This window comes from Heliangelus exortis, chromosome 1 (genome assembly GCF_036169615.1).
Source record: "Heliangelus exortis chromosome 1, bHelExo1.hap1, whole genome shotgun sequence".
Taxonomy (NCBI): domain Eukaryota; kingdom Metazoa; phylum Chordata; class Aves; order Apodiformes; family Trochilidae; genus Heliangelus; species Heliangelus exortis.
In genome coordinates this window covers 121,826,713-121,843,666 of record NC_092422.1, presented here as the reverse complement: position 1 = coordinate 121,843,666, position 16,954 = coordinate 121,826,713, and the positions used below count along the sequence as shown (strand labels likewise).

Genomic DNA, 16,954 nt, shown 5'->3' with positions numbered 1-16,954 from the left:
CAATAAATTTCTCCTGCAGATAGTCAGAAGGACCAGTAAAACTTCTTACATTTGTTTGGCCCCGAGTACAGGGAAAACTTAGAACTGTACGAAAGAATTTGAGGTTACTAATTGCATTCCTATCAAAGCCAGTGATTCCTCACTACAATATTTGAAGCAGCACAGGAACTGTAGGGCAGATGATCCCTACTGAGAGGAAAGGAAAGGAAAGGAAAGGAGGAAAAGCAGGAAGGGGGGAGCAGGCAGAGTTATGAGCCGTAGACCTCAGTACCTGCCTGTTAGCAGAGCCCCCAAGCCCAAGTATGAATGTAGTCATGAATCACTTGAGAGTGGTTTTCACCACATAAGAGCTGATTAATCCACACTGATTTTCTTGATGAAATGCATCCTTTCCAGGATATTTTAATCAGAAAAAATTCTTGGATTAGGATGGAAGTCCTGGTGTGTGTTTGCAAGAAAGACTAAAAAGACAAAAGATTTCCAGGCAGGTATCCCACAAAGCAGAACTTTTGATCATTCAGTTCGTGGGGCCTGCTGAAGCTCAAAACTATTCTGATAGAGCAGAGCAGGGACTGAGTTCATAGATCTTGGTCTGATATGGAGCTGGATGGGCCCAGTGCTGAACAGCACTCTCATGTCCTGTGACACACACATTATAGCATGGTACTTGGGGCTCTCAGCCTCATCCCCTGCATTCCAGATAAATCCCCTGACATGGGATATAGAAATATAAGGTATTGTCCAAATCACCAAATCCAACAGCTAAACTGAAGGCAAGCACATAATAATTACTGGGCTGCAAGGCACCTGTAGGCTACACATTGTGTCACCATCTACAGCAAGCCACAAAACACTCACTAATAAACTGTATTACACTTGCAGCCTTTAATACAGAATAACAAAAAAAGACTGGAAAAACTACACACGGAGCAGGGGAGACAGGACCTTGTAAATGTCATAACTTTCTGGAACAGCTGAGAATGTCTAGATGATGCTAAGATATGTATATTGCAGTGTCTAATGATTGATCATTCAGAGCTGAGCAGCTTTACCACCTGAAATTGGGAGATCAAACAGTGGAGAAATTAATCTTTCACAATGGACAACTGAGTCTTTATGTCATTCAAGACATATCTGTATTGTGTTTCCTGTTACATCCACAGTGCTTCTGAAAAACAGTTAAGAATTATTTTACAGTAGTTGAAACTTTATTGCATTATAGACCAAAGTCAAGTGAAGCATTGACTCTTGAGACCTGGATCTCTAAAATTTTAGGACTCCATTTCATCCTAAAGCTAAGTAGGACAACATGCAAGGTCTTGAGTATCACAATAGAAAGCATGAAGTCAAGACAACTGGTTTCTCCCAAATTCTTATCCAGAGTAAGATTCAACCTGAAAGTTGTGTAAATAATTCAATTTAAGAATTGAAAAAATGTGTAGAAAATCCATAGGTGCAACAAGACACATGTTAGCAAAATGCATACTGAAGAGCTCCATGAAGAGCTATGCCATATACATGCTTATATTCCTCTACCATATACCAGACGCATCTAAAATGTAAGTAAATTAATGGTAAAATCAAGTTTTACTATTGCAGCTAATATTAGTAGTATTATTCCTCATATATCTGTAACTTATTGCCTCTTATAAAAGGTACCATCACATCTGCTCAATTATAAAACAATCTCAGGAGCATTTTGAAGCATAGTATTACTTACAAGAATGGAGTATTTTGTATATGATCTATGCATATTTCATCCCTGACTCAAAAGTATTTGCTAAGGATGACACAACTAATAGTCATTTGGCAAAGAAAATCTCAAATTCTGTTAAATAATATTTGTGTATTGGCTTTAAAATGAGAAAGACCTCAAAATAATTGTGTTCTTTTGAATAATTGTCTTGATTTGAAAAAAGGGGTTTTTGTCTGACAGCATGCAGTCAAGTGTATAATGAGATCATTCTGGATGGTAATCACACTGGGATGGATGAAACCAAATGTTGGTCAGAATGCATGCACTTTGATGAGCACTCAATTGCAAAAATCACCCAAAACTCCCATGAAAGCTAGATTTTTTTTTTTCCATTTGTACTTTAATGAAAAATAACAAAGTAGTGGATCAAAAAGTAGCTACGTCAAGCTGAAACCTTTTTCTCTCACTTTGCAAAGAAAATATAAGCTAGCAATGTAAGTGAAATAAAGACCATAAACAGATTCACTGGAACATAATGGATGGGTGGAAACCTGCATCTATTTGATAGTGAACTGGTGACATGGTATCAGTCATTCCCATGTGCTTTAACTTCAGAAATGACAGAGTATTTTTAAGAATTATATTTCACTGCTAAAGATGTTATCAGAGAGGTTATCCAGAGAAGCAAGTGATGGGGAGCAATTATCTTAATTATATATTAAAAACCTCTTAGAGGAATGAATAGGTTGTAAAGGAAAGTATATCAGAGATGTGATATGTATGAACTGACGTGGCTTGTGCAACCTCAATACAGCCTCCTGTGCTTATGCATTCTGAAGAAGTCCTTAATTAGGATTATAATGCTGTTTCTCCATAGACCTCTGCAGCATCAAGGACACAGAGGAGATAAATGGACAATGGAAAAACCAAGAATTTGGCACATTACTCTAGAAATGTATCAAAAGAAATAACATTCAAAAACTGAGATGTGAAATATTTTTCCAAAATATCAAACAGAATCTTATGTGAAAATATGTTTATATTAAAATGTCCAAAGGGGATATTCAATATGAGTCACTAAAGCTGAAAAAGTTTAATCAACACATCTATTGTACTATAAAGTTTAAAGAGATCAGACAAGAAGCTATCTCAACAATGGTGCTGTTTCTTAATGGCACTTGGAATAAAGCTAAGAATTGACAAGACTTCAGCTAATGAAGTAACCTCAGCAGTTACAGGCTTTCAGCCTGACATCAGTAATCATGGAATAGCTGATATGGGTCACCAATAATAACAAGTGAAAGGGGAATAGGTCATGCAAATTAGCATTGCTTCCAGGGAACTGGATTGTATTAGTTAACCTCCTTTTTAAAAAAAAAAAATATACATTTTTTTAAAATATAAGTAAATAGAGTTAATTTGACATTAACTTTTGTAATACATTAATATTACATCTGGGTTATTACAATTTATTTAAGTTGTCTATGTTTGCCACTGGTTCCAGATGCATGTGCATGAGAACTATCCATTGTATATATCACTCACCTGCTCTTTCCAGAATACCCAAATGAAAAATAAGGTCTCCCATAACATCCTCATGAGCAAGCTCAGGAAATGCTGGGTAGAAGAATCTGCAGTGAGATGGATTAAGAACTGGCTACACAAGAGCCCAAAGAGTGGTGATCAATGGTGCAGAGTCCAGCTGAAGACCTATAACTAGTGGAGCCCCCCAGGGATCAGTGCTGGGTCCAGTCCTGTTCAACGTCTTTATCAATGATCTTGATGATGCAACAGAGTGTCTTCTCAGCAAGATTGCTGATGACACAAAGCTGGGAGGACTGGCTGGCACCCCAGAGGGCTGAGCTATCATTCAGAGGGACATAGACAGGCTGGAGAATTGGGCAGGGAGAAATTTAGTGAATCACAATAAGGGCAAGTGTAAAGTCTTGCATCTGGGTAGGAACAACTTCAAGTAAGAGCACAGATTGGTGACTGAGCAGTTGGAGAACAGTATGGAAGAAAGGGACCTGTGGGTGCTGGTGGATGGGAGGATGCCCATGAGCCAGCAATGTGCCCTCGTGGCCAAGAAGTCCAGTGGCATCCTGGGGTGCATTAGAAGAGGGGTGGTTACTAGGTTGGGAGAGGTTTTCCTCCCCCTCTGCTCTGCCCTGGTGAGGCTGCATCTGGAATATTGTGTCCAGTTCTGGGACCCTCAGTTCAAGAGGACAGGGAACTGCTTGAAAGAGTCCAATGCAGAGCCTCTAAGATGATTAAGGGAGTGGAACATCTCCCTTGTGAGGAAAGGCTGTGGGATCTGGGACTCTTCAGCCTGGAAAAGAGAATGAGGGAAGACCTCATCAACGTTTATAAATATATAAAGGGAGAGAGCAAGGAGGATGGTGCCAGCCTCTTCTCAAGTTGTGTTGGAGGAGATTTAGGTTGGATATCAAGAGAAACTTCTTTACAGAAAGGGTTGTTAAGCACTGGAACAGGTCCCCCAGGGAAGCAGTTGAGTCTCCATCCCTGGATGTGTTTAAAAATTGCCTGGATGTGGTGCTTGGGGACATGGTTTAGTGGTGGGTCATCAGGAATGGGTTAATAGGGTTAGGACAAGGCTGGACTCAATGATCTTGAAGGTCTTTTCCACCCTGAGCACTTCCATGATTCTATGATTCCCAGTTATGTCCAATGATAGGACAAGAGGCAATGGATATAAGTTTGAGCATAGGAGGTTCCCTATAAATACGAGGAGCATTTTTTCACTGTGATGGTAACATAGCAGTGGATAAGGGTGCCCAGGGGGGTTGTGGAGTCTCCTTCTCTGAAGACATTCAAAACCCACCTGGATGCAAGACCTCCTGTAGATGACCCTGGTGTGGCAGGTGGGTGGGATCCTTCAAGGTCCCTTCAAACCCCTAACTTTCTGAAAAAATTCTGAAATTTCTGAGACTCTTTTACACATTCTTCTCATGGCCTATGAATCTCTTTTTCTGTGCTGAAGGTGCATTAGACTGTATAAAGCACCTTAAGAGCAAGGAAATTTTACTTAATAACAAGAGCTTTTATCCAAGGCAAAAAATTGCTCAGAAGAGACACCACTTGTTGCCTAAGAAAGACTTCAACTCTTGGGTTGTTATGGAAACAGAAGCCTCTTGCCAGTTATCTGCTCCACTAAAACGATGCATGGCTCACATTATCATAACACACCTATGCTTTGTGTTCTATATTGACAAGCTCTGAGTGGCTCTTCACTTCTCACTCAACATACAGATAAATTATACTCTTCAGAAATACTGTCTCCTTGATTGACAGACAGAAGAAAACAGGACACTGATTATCCTTCATACATTATGCCAGGGCCCTGAGGCACTAATAAGCTCTAATGGCCCTAATCAGCATTCTGAAGTTCTTCATTTACATCCCCTTTCCTAGAGACACCATTTCAGCTCAGTCTGGGGCCTCCTGTTCCTGCCTGAGCTATGCTAAAGGAGTACCAGTCCTGCACATTCAGCCCCCAATTCATGAGCTGACTTCCCAGCTTCACCTTGGGCATGGTCTTGTTATCACAAATTTCCTGGCCAGCACCAGACTTGGTCCTTCCATTGACTTTCTTGCTTGACTTTAGATCTACCTCATTAGCACAAATTTGCTTGGTCATCTGGGCTCATGGTTGAACCCAGACAAAGTCTCTAGGTCTGCCCTGCTCAGAGCTGGTGATATAGGATCTTGACTAGTGAGGCCCCTTGCTGTCCCCTGAGATATCAGGCCTCAGATGTAGTACTTTGGAAATGCAGCACTCATGGCAGATAGGTAGCAATGATTCTGAATATGCACTACGATACCAAAAGCTTTCAGTTGCTTCAGAAATGCTATCTTATTCTCAGTCTGGAGCATTGGAATGTCCACATATTCAGGATATGTGCTGTGAAGATTTGTTACTGAAACCAATCAGAAACTGATGACCTGACAAACAGCACTTAATTTACCAAGCCAAGTACTTCATAATTTTGGAAACTACATAGAAGATTCATAGTTTAATTTTGATTAAAATGTTATCACAGCTATGCTATCTTTCAATTCAGGTTTCTAAATAACTGTCTCCTATATATCTGTATGAAATTGCTTGACTGACAGTGTTATACAGTAGATGCAAAAATGCAAGCAGGGGTGAGCTGACACACTGGCTACAAATTTTTGGTTTCATTTTCATTGTAATGACAAGAGAGGGAAGCCAGGCTGAGAAAGAAGGGAAAAAAACCTTTTTTATCAGTAGATAGACCATCCTGGGGACAGTTTGATATGTCATAATAAATCAGTGACAAACATTTTTGTTATTTTCCCTGCTGTGATTATAAAGCTATAAGAAAAAGGCACCATTAATAACATATATTCTCTTGTATGGTGCCATGGCACTAACACTTAAATGCAACTTAAGTAATTTTTTCTAAGTAACAAAAACATCATGAAATTCAATTTTATGAGATTGATTTATGAAATCTTAAATCCAAATTTATATTTTACTTAGCAGAGAAAATTGTCTCAAAGGATGCAGCATTTCAGAATATTCCTATCAAGTCTTAAATGTTACTTCAAAAGCAGAGATACTGAGACAGAGATGCTAACACACTTTTCCAACCTTGTCCTATCAGTGTACAGCAAGATTTCTCCAAAGTACAGTTAGCTGAGTAGATGACCAGCTGCTAAGATACCTCCTCCTTTATGTTTCAGCTCTTCACCTTGTATTCACCTGATACAGGCTATGTGCTTACACACTACATATATAAGGATATTTTTCTCCCCTTGACAGAAGCCATGTCTTAAATGTAACTGCCTAGGCATATCAGAGTTATCTTTAAAATTTCTGGCTTAAGAAGTGCTGACTGTGTGGTGGCTGAGAGCTCAGGCTAAGTGAAGCCTCTCAGTATTTCCATCTGCATTTTGGAGCCGACACTGAGTTCTGCATCACCACAGCTAAGCTGTTGCAAGTTGAAAATCACAATGACCTGCAGTCACAGTAAAGTAGCATAGCTGGAAAAAAATAGGTCCTTGAACTGTAACTCTTTAATACAAGGATGATTTTTATGCAGTTTACAGACAGCAATATCTCTTCCCAATAATGAGATGCTGTATTGAAACCTTCATTAATCTGCATAGATAGGTCAAATTTCCCAGAGGAATTATAATTTTCACCAAATTTTGAAACAAAGTTTGAAAAGTTCTAATTCCTAATGATACTTTTAAAAAAAGGCCAAAACTCCCTATTATTAAAAATTTAGTATGTAGGCTGCCACCTTGTCTCCCTCCTAGGGCGTTTCTGTGGCAGGAACTAGAAGCAGGCTGAAAGAGATATGATCTGTCTATTGGATATGGACACATACTTAATTCCAATGAATAAAACCCCAACATTTATTACATGTCTTCTGTAATGTATCCTAGATTTCATTCAAGGATGGAACATGGTATGAAATTTCCAAGCTACCAAGGATGCAAGTCTGTAAGTGTCATCAGCCCAAATGCAGCATGGTAATGGACCTAAACTTCTGCTACTCCAGACTGATCAAAATCCCACTAACTTCATGAAAATATCTGGCAATGCCTACTTGAGCATTAGAATTATCAAATGCTTTGAACTTCAGCCATTTATTAAAACTATACACCTTTTCTGAGATGATTTGTTCCTAATTCATAAAATGTAATTATATCCAACTGATCAAAAGGGCAATACTAATGTGTGCCTTTTGAGCTAATACAATTTTATCGTTATTTTTCAAGGTTAAATATGTCATGTGATTTTTTTTTTTTTAACGGGAGGGAGGGCAGACTAAAAATGAAAATTACTTGTAGAAATGTCTAGTTTAAGGAATGAGGATACTGTTCTGGAACAGCCCAATAGAATTGTTAGTAAAATTGACTCATTAATCAATTAATTTATTAAATTAATTTTATGTGATTGATTTATGAAATCCTAAGTCCAAATGAGTATTTTACCTAGCACAAAAAAATTGTTTCAAAGGGTGCAGCATTTCAGAATATTCCTCATCAAGTCTTAAGTGTTACTTTAAAAGCAGAGGTACAACCATACTCTGCCTACCTTGCTCTATCAATCCACAGCAAAGACAAAGAACAACGTATCTTGAATTCTGAGTCACGTTCAGTCTTTTTTACTCTTAGATCAGTCCTAATTAGAGGCAATTGTTTTAATTGCCACCATTCGCACTGATGTAACCATTCTTCCTACAGAAACCTGATTTCTTGCGAGCAGACCTAAAACTCACACAACACGGGATCTCAGAAGGTAGAAGTAACAAACTTAATGACTATTTTTACTTCCTTTCTCTTCAGTTCTCCCTTATATCTAACAATCCTTTACCATTTGGTGCCTGGTGTGTTCATCCTCTGCTGTTCCCTGTGAGTTCAAGAATAAGATTCAGGAAATTAAAGACAATACAGAGAACTACATAGCAGCCTGTTTCTTTCTCAGTAGATAAGAGAATAATGACTGGCAAGGTGACTATTTGCAAACAGTTAGGAGTTTAGTAGCAAGACAGTGTCCTATCACCCAGGGAAAGGAGACTGACAGATGCAATTTTCTGTTCAAAGTGCTGCCTCATGCTCTGAAATGAACTCTACATATGACACAGCACAGGGATTTGAAATAGCATTCTCAAAGTCAGCACATTTCAGCAATACAAAACCAGGGAAATTCAGGAAAAAAAGGCATGAATTTAGATATGTGTTTTAAATTGATCATCGCTGTAACCATACATAACTTATTCAAGCAATAAATCTGTATGAACTGAAGAGGCAGGCTGACATTCACATGCAATTATGCATAGTATTAAGTACCTTACAACTGCAAGTAACACGGTTGATTACATTTGGGCCATTTGTAGTATAGGTAACAGCCAACATGATTACAGACATGACTTACAAGCCAGACCAATTAGATAACTACTACATTTATAGCTTAAAATAAAATCACATTTTGGAGTCTGCTTATTTATACAGCCAAATATTCTTTCCAGTAAAATGCCAAGGAAAAGATCATACTGGTATATGGAAAGCAAAGACAGAAAGAATTACAGTATATTTGTATTGTCAACTCGCTGACCTTGCTAGATTTTTTAAAAATTATGAGTGTGCTACATGTACAACAGCTTCCTTGGTTACTCTTTAGGTCTCTGATAGACACCATGTTTTAACATTCACAAAATAATGTTTTCCAGATTAAGACCTAAAAATGTCACTTTTGTTTTTCATTCTGATCTTAACAGACTTACTAGGCTTACGAAAAATGTCTCTGTTCAGCAGAGAGCACATGTGAAAGCCTGGTATCTGAGTTAGTGAAAAGTTTTTGTTTGTTTGTTTTTAAATACTATTTACAATGGAAAGCTTTATAGTTGAACCCCTTTACTATGGAGGCAGATAATGAACTCTATTTGCCAATTTGTGGAATGGGGGCATGGCAACCTTCCCATTGCAATAAGTATGTTTATGGTGATTAATCAAGTGGAAGCCAGAAAAACAAGGCTAATTTGGAATTTTCTTCCTCTACTGGATGGCAACCCCTAATATTGTCCTGCACAGTCTGCTAATTTTTTAGATTATCAGAGCCAAAGAATTATCAACAAAGCATCAACAAAGTAAACCTTCAGTTAGACAAGTAGTTGTGCTGATGTTTGAACCAGATTCTGGTCCACTCTGTGCAACTATAAGGGTAGCATCCCAATTTATGCCACCTCTTAGATCATTGTTCACAATACAGGTTGCCTCAAGTCTTCCTTAGCCCAAATTTCATGGAAAGGTGAGAATTATGATCCACATCACCTCATCTTATAGTCTCCAAAGCTGTATCTTGATATCTGGCCCTTAAATAATATGGCTGATATGGCTCTGTAAGTCTTCCAACTCTAGTTCAGCTGTGAAATCAAGAAGGTGCTTCCCTTTATATAGATAGATAGGTAGCATGATGTTACTCAACAATTATCTGTCATTCTTGTGTATTTCCCAAATCATGATTCCTAATCAAGATAGCACAGGTCAAAAAGTCAATTGCACATTTCAAATAGATCTGTACTGGTGGGAAGTGTCATTTGTCAAAGCAGATTCCCAGTCAAATAACTTAAAGTGAAATGGCTGTGTTCTGAAATTTCTGCACCAGGTGGTAACCAATGAAAGGTTCAAACAAGGGTAACAGAAGACAGCATATAATTTTTGAGAATGTAAACAGAGTTCATACATTTAATACAATTCATCTGAATCAGTATAATTCTATTGGCTTTTAACTATTGCATCTCATTGCTGTTCAAACTTATATCATAAACACAGCAGTCTGCCAAACTGTCATTTAATATTTCTAGCAATTCTTATGCGCTGTTTCATTCTCTTTCACTCATCCTCCTTTATGTAACATGGAAATACAGAGTACTTTAAAATTTTAATTGCGTGTATAAAGTTGTTGCTTAGCACTTCATTAAAAAAACAGAAAGAGATTAGTAAATAGATAACTGCAAAAGGCTGGGCTTAAAGAAATTATATTTCTAATTCAGCTTCTTGCAATCTTCTTATATTTATCCAGGAAATTATTTACACCTCTGCTTTGTTTTCCCTTCTACAGCATTTTGATATTAATCTTTATTCTGATACGAAGCTCTTATGGAAGCTAATAAGACTGTAACCATGCTGTGATAAGTAAACAGAGTACTTTATTCTTAAATATACAATCCTCTATCTTCTATATATAATTCTATACTTTCTATAACATTACACTTACACCAAAGACTATGTAAAGGATTATTTGGTGATTTACCTGGTCTTGAGGAAGAAACTCTTGCTATCTCTAGGGAACAAGGTTTTTTGGTCACTGCTATGTCTATTGAATCACAAAGACTGCTATCATTTTCTGAAGGAACTGCATCCAGAGGTACAGAGGGTATTGCTTCCAATGCATAACCTCTCTTCTTTGAATAAGATTCCTGAAATGCAAAAATTTGAGTAGGTAAGAGAGATATTTTTCAAATGACACAGGAAAAGAGCCAGGTTCAAAAATTCTGGCTAGCAGGGTTTATAATTCAGCAAATCAAACAATTAATTCTGCTGAAATCTAAATAGTAACAGACTGGAATAATTACTTGCATGCTAGAAGATAACATTACTTGTTTCTTGGAATTTTTGTGTGATATAACTCTTGTTTAGTTACAAAAATGGCTTTATTCATCAAACATAGCTCCAACATAACTGTTCTTGCCATACCTGTTTTGCTGTATTCTAATTCAAGCGGGTGTCTCTTATTTGTTTTCTTTAATTATGTGTCTTGTTCATTTTTTAAAATTATAACTCACAAAAATGACAATTATATTAGCCACCACGATCACTTTCTCTTTGGGGATGGTTTTAAAATATGTCTATATTATATATAAGAAAGCTAAAGACATGCCATCTACATTTTAATGACAAAATCCCAGGTTGTGAATGTGAACTGCAATAAAGGTGCAAGGTCCCTTAACAGTGGTACTCAGTGAATTCCATTGTTAGCAAACGGTGACAGAGGAAAAAAATGAATCAATCAGAACTTTTGCTGGTTCACTGAAGATTGTCTCTGCTCTAGAACATGATAAGAGGATAACAGTTTCACCAGGGTCTCTGATTTGTGACTTTTTTTTTTTTTTTTTTTTTTTCCCCATCAGAAAGTGACTGCAGGGGAAAGACATAAATCTGTTTTTCCTACATTGGACATACAGATGCCTGAGAAAGTCAAACACTGCACACAAATTGAATAAGATATAATAAAATGCAAAGAGCTAGAAAGTACCCTGACAGTTAAATATTATCATAGCACTACACAGAATATAACTGAAGAATGTGAATTAATAATTTCTCCAACAAGGACTCACATTGCCTAAGGTAAACTATGGCTATAAGTAACAGCTCCTTTTTTAGCTAAATGATTCGTACTGCTAGCAGATCAATACACAACTGAAGATTTTGCAGTTTTTTCTTGTTCCTTGTGTTGTGACCTGATAGTTATGGGAGCTCATTATCTGGTAATGGATTCAAGGCCTCTCAAAGAATAGGGTTGAGATGGCAGCAACAGAAGCTTCACTTCAAAATTTTACTTGATGATTTCAGAAGAACCAATTTTTAAATGCCTGCTAGGCTAACCCACCACTAAATAACGAACATGAAAATGAATACTGGAAACAGTTAATTATAAGCCAGGGAAAAACCTCACTAAATAAATGGAAGAAGCAAGCATTTGCAATAAAAAAAATAAAATATGTAGTAGCAAAAACCAATACAAGATTAGTGGCCAATATTAAAAGAACGTAACTAAAAGAAAAATGTGATTGCACCTCTACCTCTTTTACCTTTTGCTTTTTATGTCTAGTGAGAGTATGAGCTCTCTGCATTAGCAAACTTACTGGTATATGCTAATAGTAACTAGTTTCAGCTAGCAGACTCTACAGACATAACAGGGAACTGAAAAAGTTTGTAAGTGGGCTTACTGAAGCCTGAATACAATTATTTAACTTAAGTTAATAGAAAATTAATAGAAATTATTAATAGAATTTGTAGAAAGTTATTCCTGCAGCTCACATTCTGTGAAAAACAACCAGTGCTATTTAGCTATTTTTAAAAAATCCTGCAAATAGCACTTGGATAAAATGAATCATGGAACTTAGGAAAAGTAAAACTGAAATCAAGATTACAAATGCACAGTTTTGCAAATGTGCATGAGCTGGAACAGTAGGTTTAAATTAGAAAAGATTTTTTTTAAAACCTTGTAATTTATAAATTACAGCACTTTTAAATCCAGAATATATCCTTGCCCTTTTCTCACAATAAATATAGAAAATATTTCTCCCTGGACTGCACTGTGTAGTATGGAGGCATTGAATCAGCTGAAGAGCAACTGCAGAAGAGTCCTTATTCCTTCCTACCTTGAAAAAAAGCAATGTCTAGCTTGTCCATTTCAGTCTACTGTAAAAAGACAGAGCCAAAAATTTATTTAACAAAGGAATTTTAAAAAAGTATCTCTGTGGCTGGAAATGGCTACATACAAGTGAAACTATCTTCCATAAAAGAAGTACATCTCAAACCCAACATGATGTTGGTAGGCCTTTTTTCCATGTTTCTGCTAAGCTTCTGGCTGCTCTTGCTTCTGCCTTTTACATAGTCTTGCATTCCTTAAAAGAATCAATCTGAATGATGTATGCTCAAGGACTGAGATACCAAGCAGTATACCAAAATCTGTGTTTGTATAACCTAAGAATAAAATTATAGCTGCTCAGTAGCATCTAATCTGAACAGACATACTGACAAGAAGGCAGAATTTGCATTTTACTGAAAATTTTTCACATCATCCATCTCCCTTCTTATAGAAATCAGATCAGTTGAAGTTTCATTACTTCCCTGAAACATGGCACATCAGTCAGACATGACTGCCAGATGACTAACAGCAGAAAAAGTGTGGTTTAAAGATGTACTATTGCATATCATGCATCACAGTGATAATTGATGTAGATATGTTGTGTCTTACCAGGCAATTATTAATTTATTTACAACTTCTAAATTTATTTAAAACTTCTAAATTCAAGAATTCTAAAACCAAGAATGCAAGCAAGAAAGAAGCCCTGACTAGTGACTGAATATAATTCAAACAGTTTTTTGACAGGGAGCAAGGTGGTGAGGAGAATGCCCAAACCTTAAGGGCGTTCTGTGATTTTTTCACAAAAACATACTAAGCAAAACCTGATTGAAAGTACCTCCTATCTCATTATAGCCCCAAAATACAATTAGATGGTGAAATACTTCTTTTAATTGCCTTTCCATTAAAAGAAAGCAGGAATATTATTATAATTGGATGGCTAGTAAAACCACTTTTATCTATGACTAATAATTTAACCAAAGTAATTTTTAAAGTATCATGTAATTAGAATAATTTTTCATGAGTCAAACTATGATAAATATTCATTGTTATGACAGCTAGAAACACTTGAATATGTAATTTGTCATAGAATAGATAGTAAAGTTCACTTCATGATATATTACAGAATCTGGAATCTCATTTAAGGGTAATGACACAGGAGGATCTACTCTGGTCTGCACAAAGTATTTATAACTTTAAAAAGGATATCCTCTTTTGCCCTCCCACCAAGCATCTGAAACAGTGGGCTTTCTATTGTGGGAATAATACATGTACAAAGTTATCTGAAATAATTCCTTTCCTCCAGCACCTGAAACAGTCATGGTGAGTAAGTTTCAGTTAGACTTCCACAGAGCTGCAAAAAATTTCCATTTTAAAAACCTGTTAAAAACAATTTGTTGTCCTGTGTATTTATACTGTTAAAAATATAAAGATGAGGCATAATTTTTCAGACACTATTAAAAAAAAAAAAAAAAAAAAAAAGAGATCTGCTTTTTCAGACTCTGTGCTTGAGGAAAAATGAGCATTATTTACACAGCATTCCAGATGTAGGCTTGTCCTCCCCATTTCAAATGCACATTTGGAAGCATCTTGTTTACAATCTAAAATTACATATGAAAACTCAACTGATATCACTCCTTGCAAGCTAAAGGTTCTAACAAAGCTAGCTATTGTATCCTGAACTATAAATGTCTGAAAACAAGGGTAAATTGTGAGCATGAGTACAGTGTCAGAGGCAGAAACCTATCACTGCATTTTTGCTGAGTTTCCCTAATTCTATCTGGCAGATAATCAGAATTTCAAATGAAGTTAGATTGTTGAAGTCATGTTACAAGCTTTCCCATGCATACAACATGCAGACGATGAAAAAGAGCAGATGCTTCCTCTAATGAATTACTCAGTGTGACAAAGGATATACTGCAAGTCTACATAATCTGGTTTATGCAAATGCTAATGGTTGTGTGTGGCAATGTAGCATAATACAATAACTGGTTTAACAAATGATTCTTAGTTTAGCTGAACAAAATGCAATTACAAACTAGAAAGTAATTTCCAGGTTACTCCCATTTTTTCCACTGTTTTCATGAACACTGTTAAACAAAAAAAATGTCTTGTTTGAGTATCAAGATACAGGAAAATTTATTTAAAGCCTTTATTAAAAATAAAAGCTATTATATTGAAAAAATAGAATTTGCTCCATGGAAACAATAATTCTCTGCAAACTGCATAGACTGTAATGCCAAGGTTTTAAACACAGAAACAAAAAGCAGTTAGCTCAATACTTGGGGCAAATCTCTTACTTGGGGTAAATAAAAAAAAAATCTGTATTAAAACAACTAAGAATAGAATATTGCAAATTACTAAGAATAGCAATAAAACCACTAATTAATCTTTGTAAAAGTATTCAGATATCAGTTCATAGCCAGAATATCATCTATGAAAGAGGGCCTGCCTTAACATTTATCTTCATACAACACTTCCTCTAGTAAGACATAAAATAAGTCATTGGAAACTGAGACATTTGGGCCAGAAGATGTCTCAGAAGGTGAATCAAGATGCTCAGAGGAGCATCTGTCACAGTTTCAAGGGTCAGCTTCAAAGATCAAAACAAACAGAACAACAGGAAGAAGGCTCTTCTAGTATCTAGTGAAGTCAAAAGAAAGAACCTACTTTAAGTCTTCCCAGAGACTGATAAATAAATGTTTACCTTGTATATTTTGGCAGGCTGCAGACTTCCTTTGGTAACAGCCCAAAGATTTGAAGGGGTTATGAAAGGACACTTTACACAATATCTGATATATAATCAGACTTCTTCACTGATTTTACAGGGGTTCTGACAGTATGTGAGTAACAACTGACAGATTCCTTCTGAGCATCACAAAATCACTTTCCCCTAAGCCAGTAAAAGAAATCCTTTTCCACTTTGCATTAGCTTTTTTGAATGTGCCTGAGGCTAGGTGTGAACTATACAAAGACTGAATGAGACTTAATTGTTCTGCCTTTGGACCACAAGGGAATGAACCATTCATGCTTCTTCTCCCCAGCTGAAAGACCCAAAGGCTTGGTCCAGCTCTTAAACTGGACCTCCTAGTTTTTTGGGGTTTTTTTGTCATCTACCGTACTAAAACTTAGCAATCAGATTTTAAATAAAAACAGTGAACATGTAGTAATAATAATAAGTCCTCCTGTAATGAGGGCTAAAACTAGAAAATGTTTGATACTTAGAAATCCTGTGGTGGAGTCAGTATTTATTAAAAAGTAAAAGAAAAAAAAAATTACCATGCTATTCTATGTTAAGCAGACAAGATGAAATTTTCTCACATTTTATAGCCTCATTGCTATCAATTACTGTGCTATTAAAAATATATGTGTTGCTATGGAGGGGAGAGAGGTACTGAATGCACTGAAGTAGATGAGGAGGAAGAAAAACACATCATGTGTGTGAATAACAATTTTTACTATTAACATAAAGTAGAAAAGAACCCTGGAACTTCAAACTGGGTTGATTGAAGGACACATAACATCACTAAAAAGAGACATTATGGAAGACATTTTCTTTGAAAAGAAAGTTTTTTTTTAGTTAATCCAATATCTGTTACAGATAATCTGTACACTTCTAGAAAATATTCTGTATTGTCCCATCAATTTTGTTCTAAAATAATGTAAATACTGTCACAGATTCATACAACATAAACCAATTACTTGATGCCATAGACAATGGACTGAATGAAAACTACAAATAAACATTTGTTATTTCAGGAAACGGGATCTCCCATGTTTAAATTTTTCCAGTGTGATACTGAATAAAAATTTAATTAGGTTTGGTATAAAAGACATTGCAGTAGTGTAAGACATGAGTTTCTTAAAAGAATCCCTTCCTACATATGATCCCACAGTAAGAACAAGAAAATGTTTTTCCAAATATTAAAGTTACTGAAAGTCATATTATAAAAAAATAAACAACTTTTTTGTGAAATTAAACGATGGTATACAGCTGAAAAGAAAATGAGAGACAAAATCAACAGAGGAAGAACATTTTGAAATTGTTCTTTAAAGGCCCCAGGATCTGTGAAAAGTTCATAAAAAGTTCATAGAAGTTAGTACTTTCTAATTAAATAGGACCAAAAAACCTTTGTCTAGAGTAATCATGGTATTTCAGCAGAGCCTATCAGTAAGAGAAAATCAGAAGGAAAATAAATTCATCCTGTACATTAGAATCAGTATTTTAAAACTGTAAAACAAATTTTCACAGCAAAGCGGGAGAAATACGCACAACAGTGGTCTACAGAGGTAGACAAATGTTCATACCATGTCTGTATCTCCTGTGTTCT

At 36.1% G+C, this 16,954-nt stretch overlaps 1 protein-coding gene across 4 annotated transcripts in view; it reads right to left on the bottom strand.

The window, feature by feature from the left end:
* ANKS1B (ankyrin repeat and sterile alpha motif domain containing 1B) overlaps positions 1-16,954 on the bottom strand; it is a 414,385-nt gene that overhangs the window by 283,709 nt on the left and 113,722 nt on the right. For all 4 annotated transcript variants that reach the window (XM_071764199.1, XM_071764208.1, XM_071764216.1 and 1 more), the window contains exon 10: positions 10,506-10,671. In XM_071764199.1, coding sequence (XP_071620300.1) covers positions 10,506-10,671 — 166 coding nt within the window. The remainder of the gene's footprint in view (positions 1-10,505; positions 10,672-16,954) is intronic.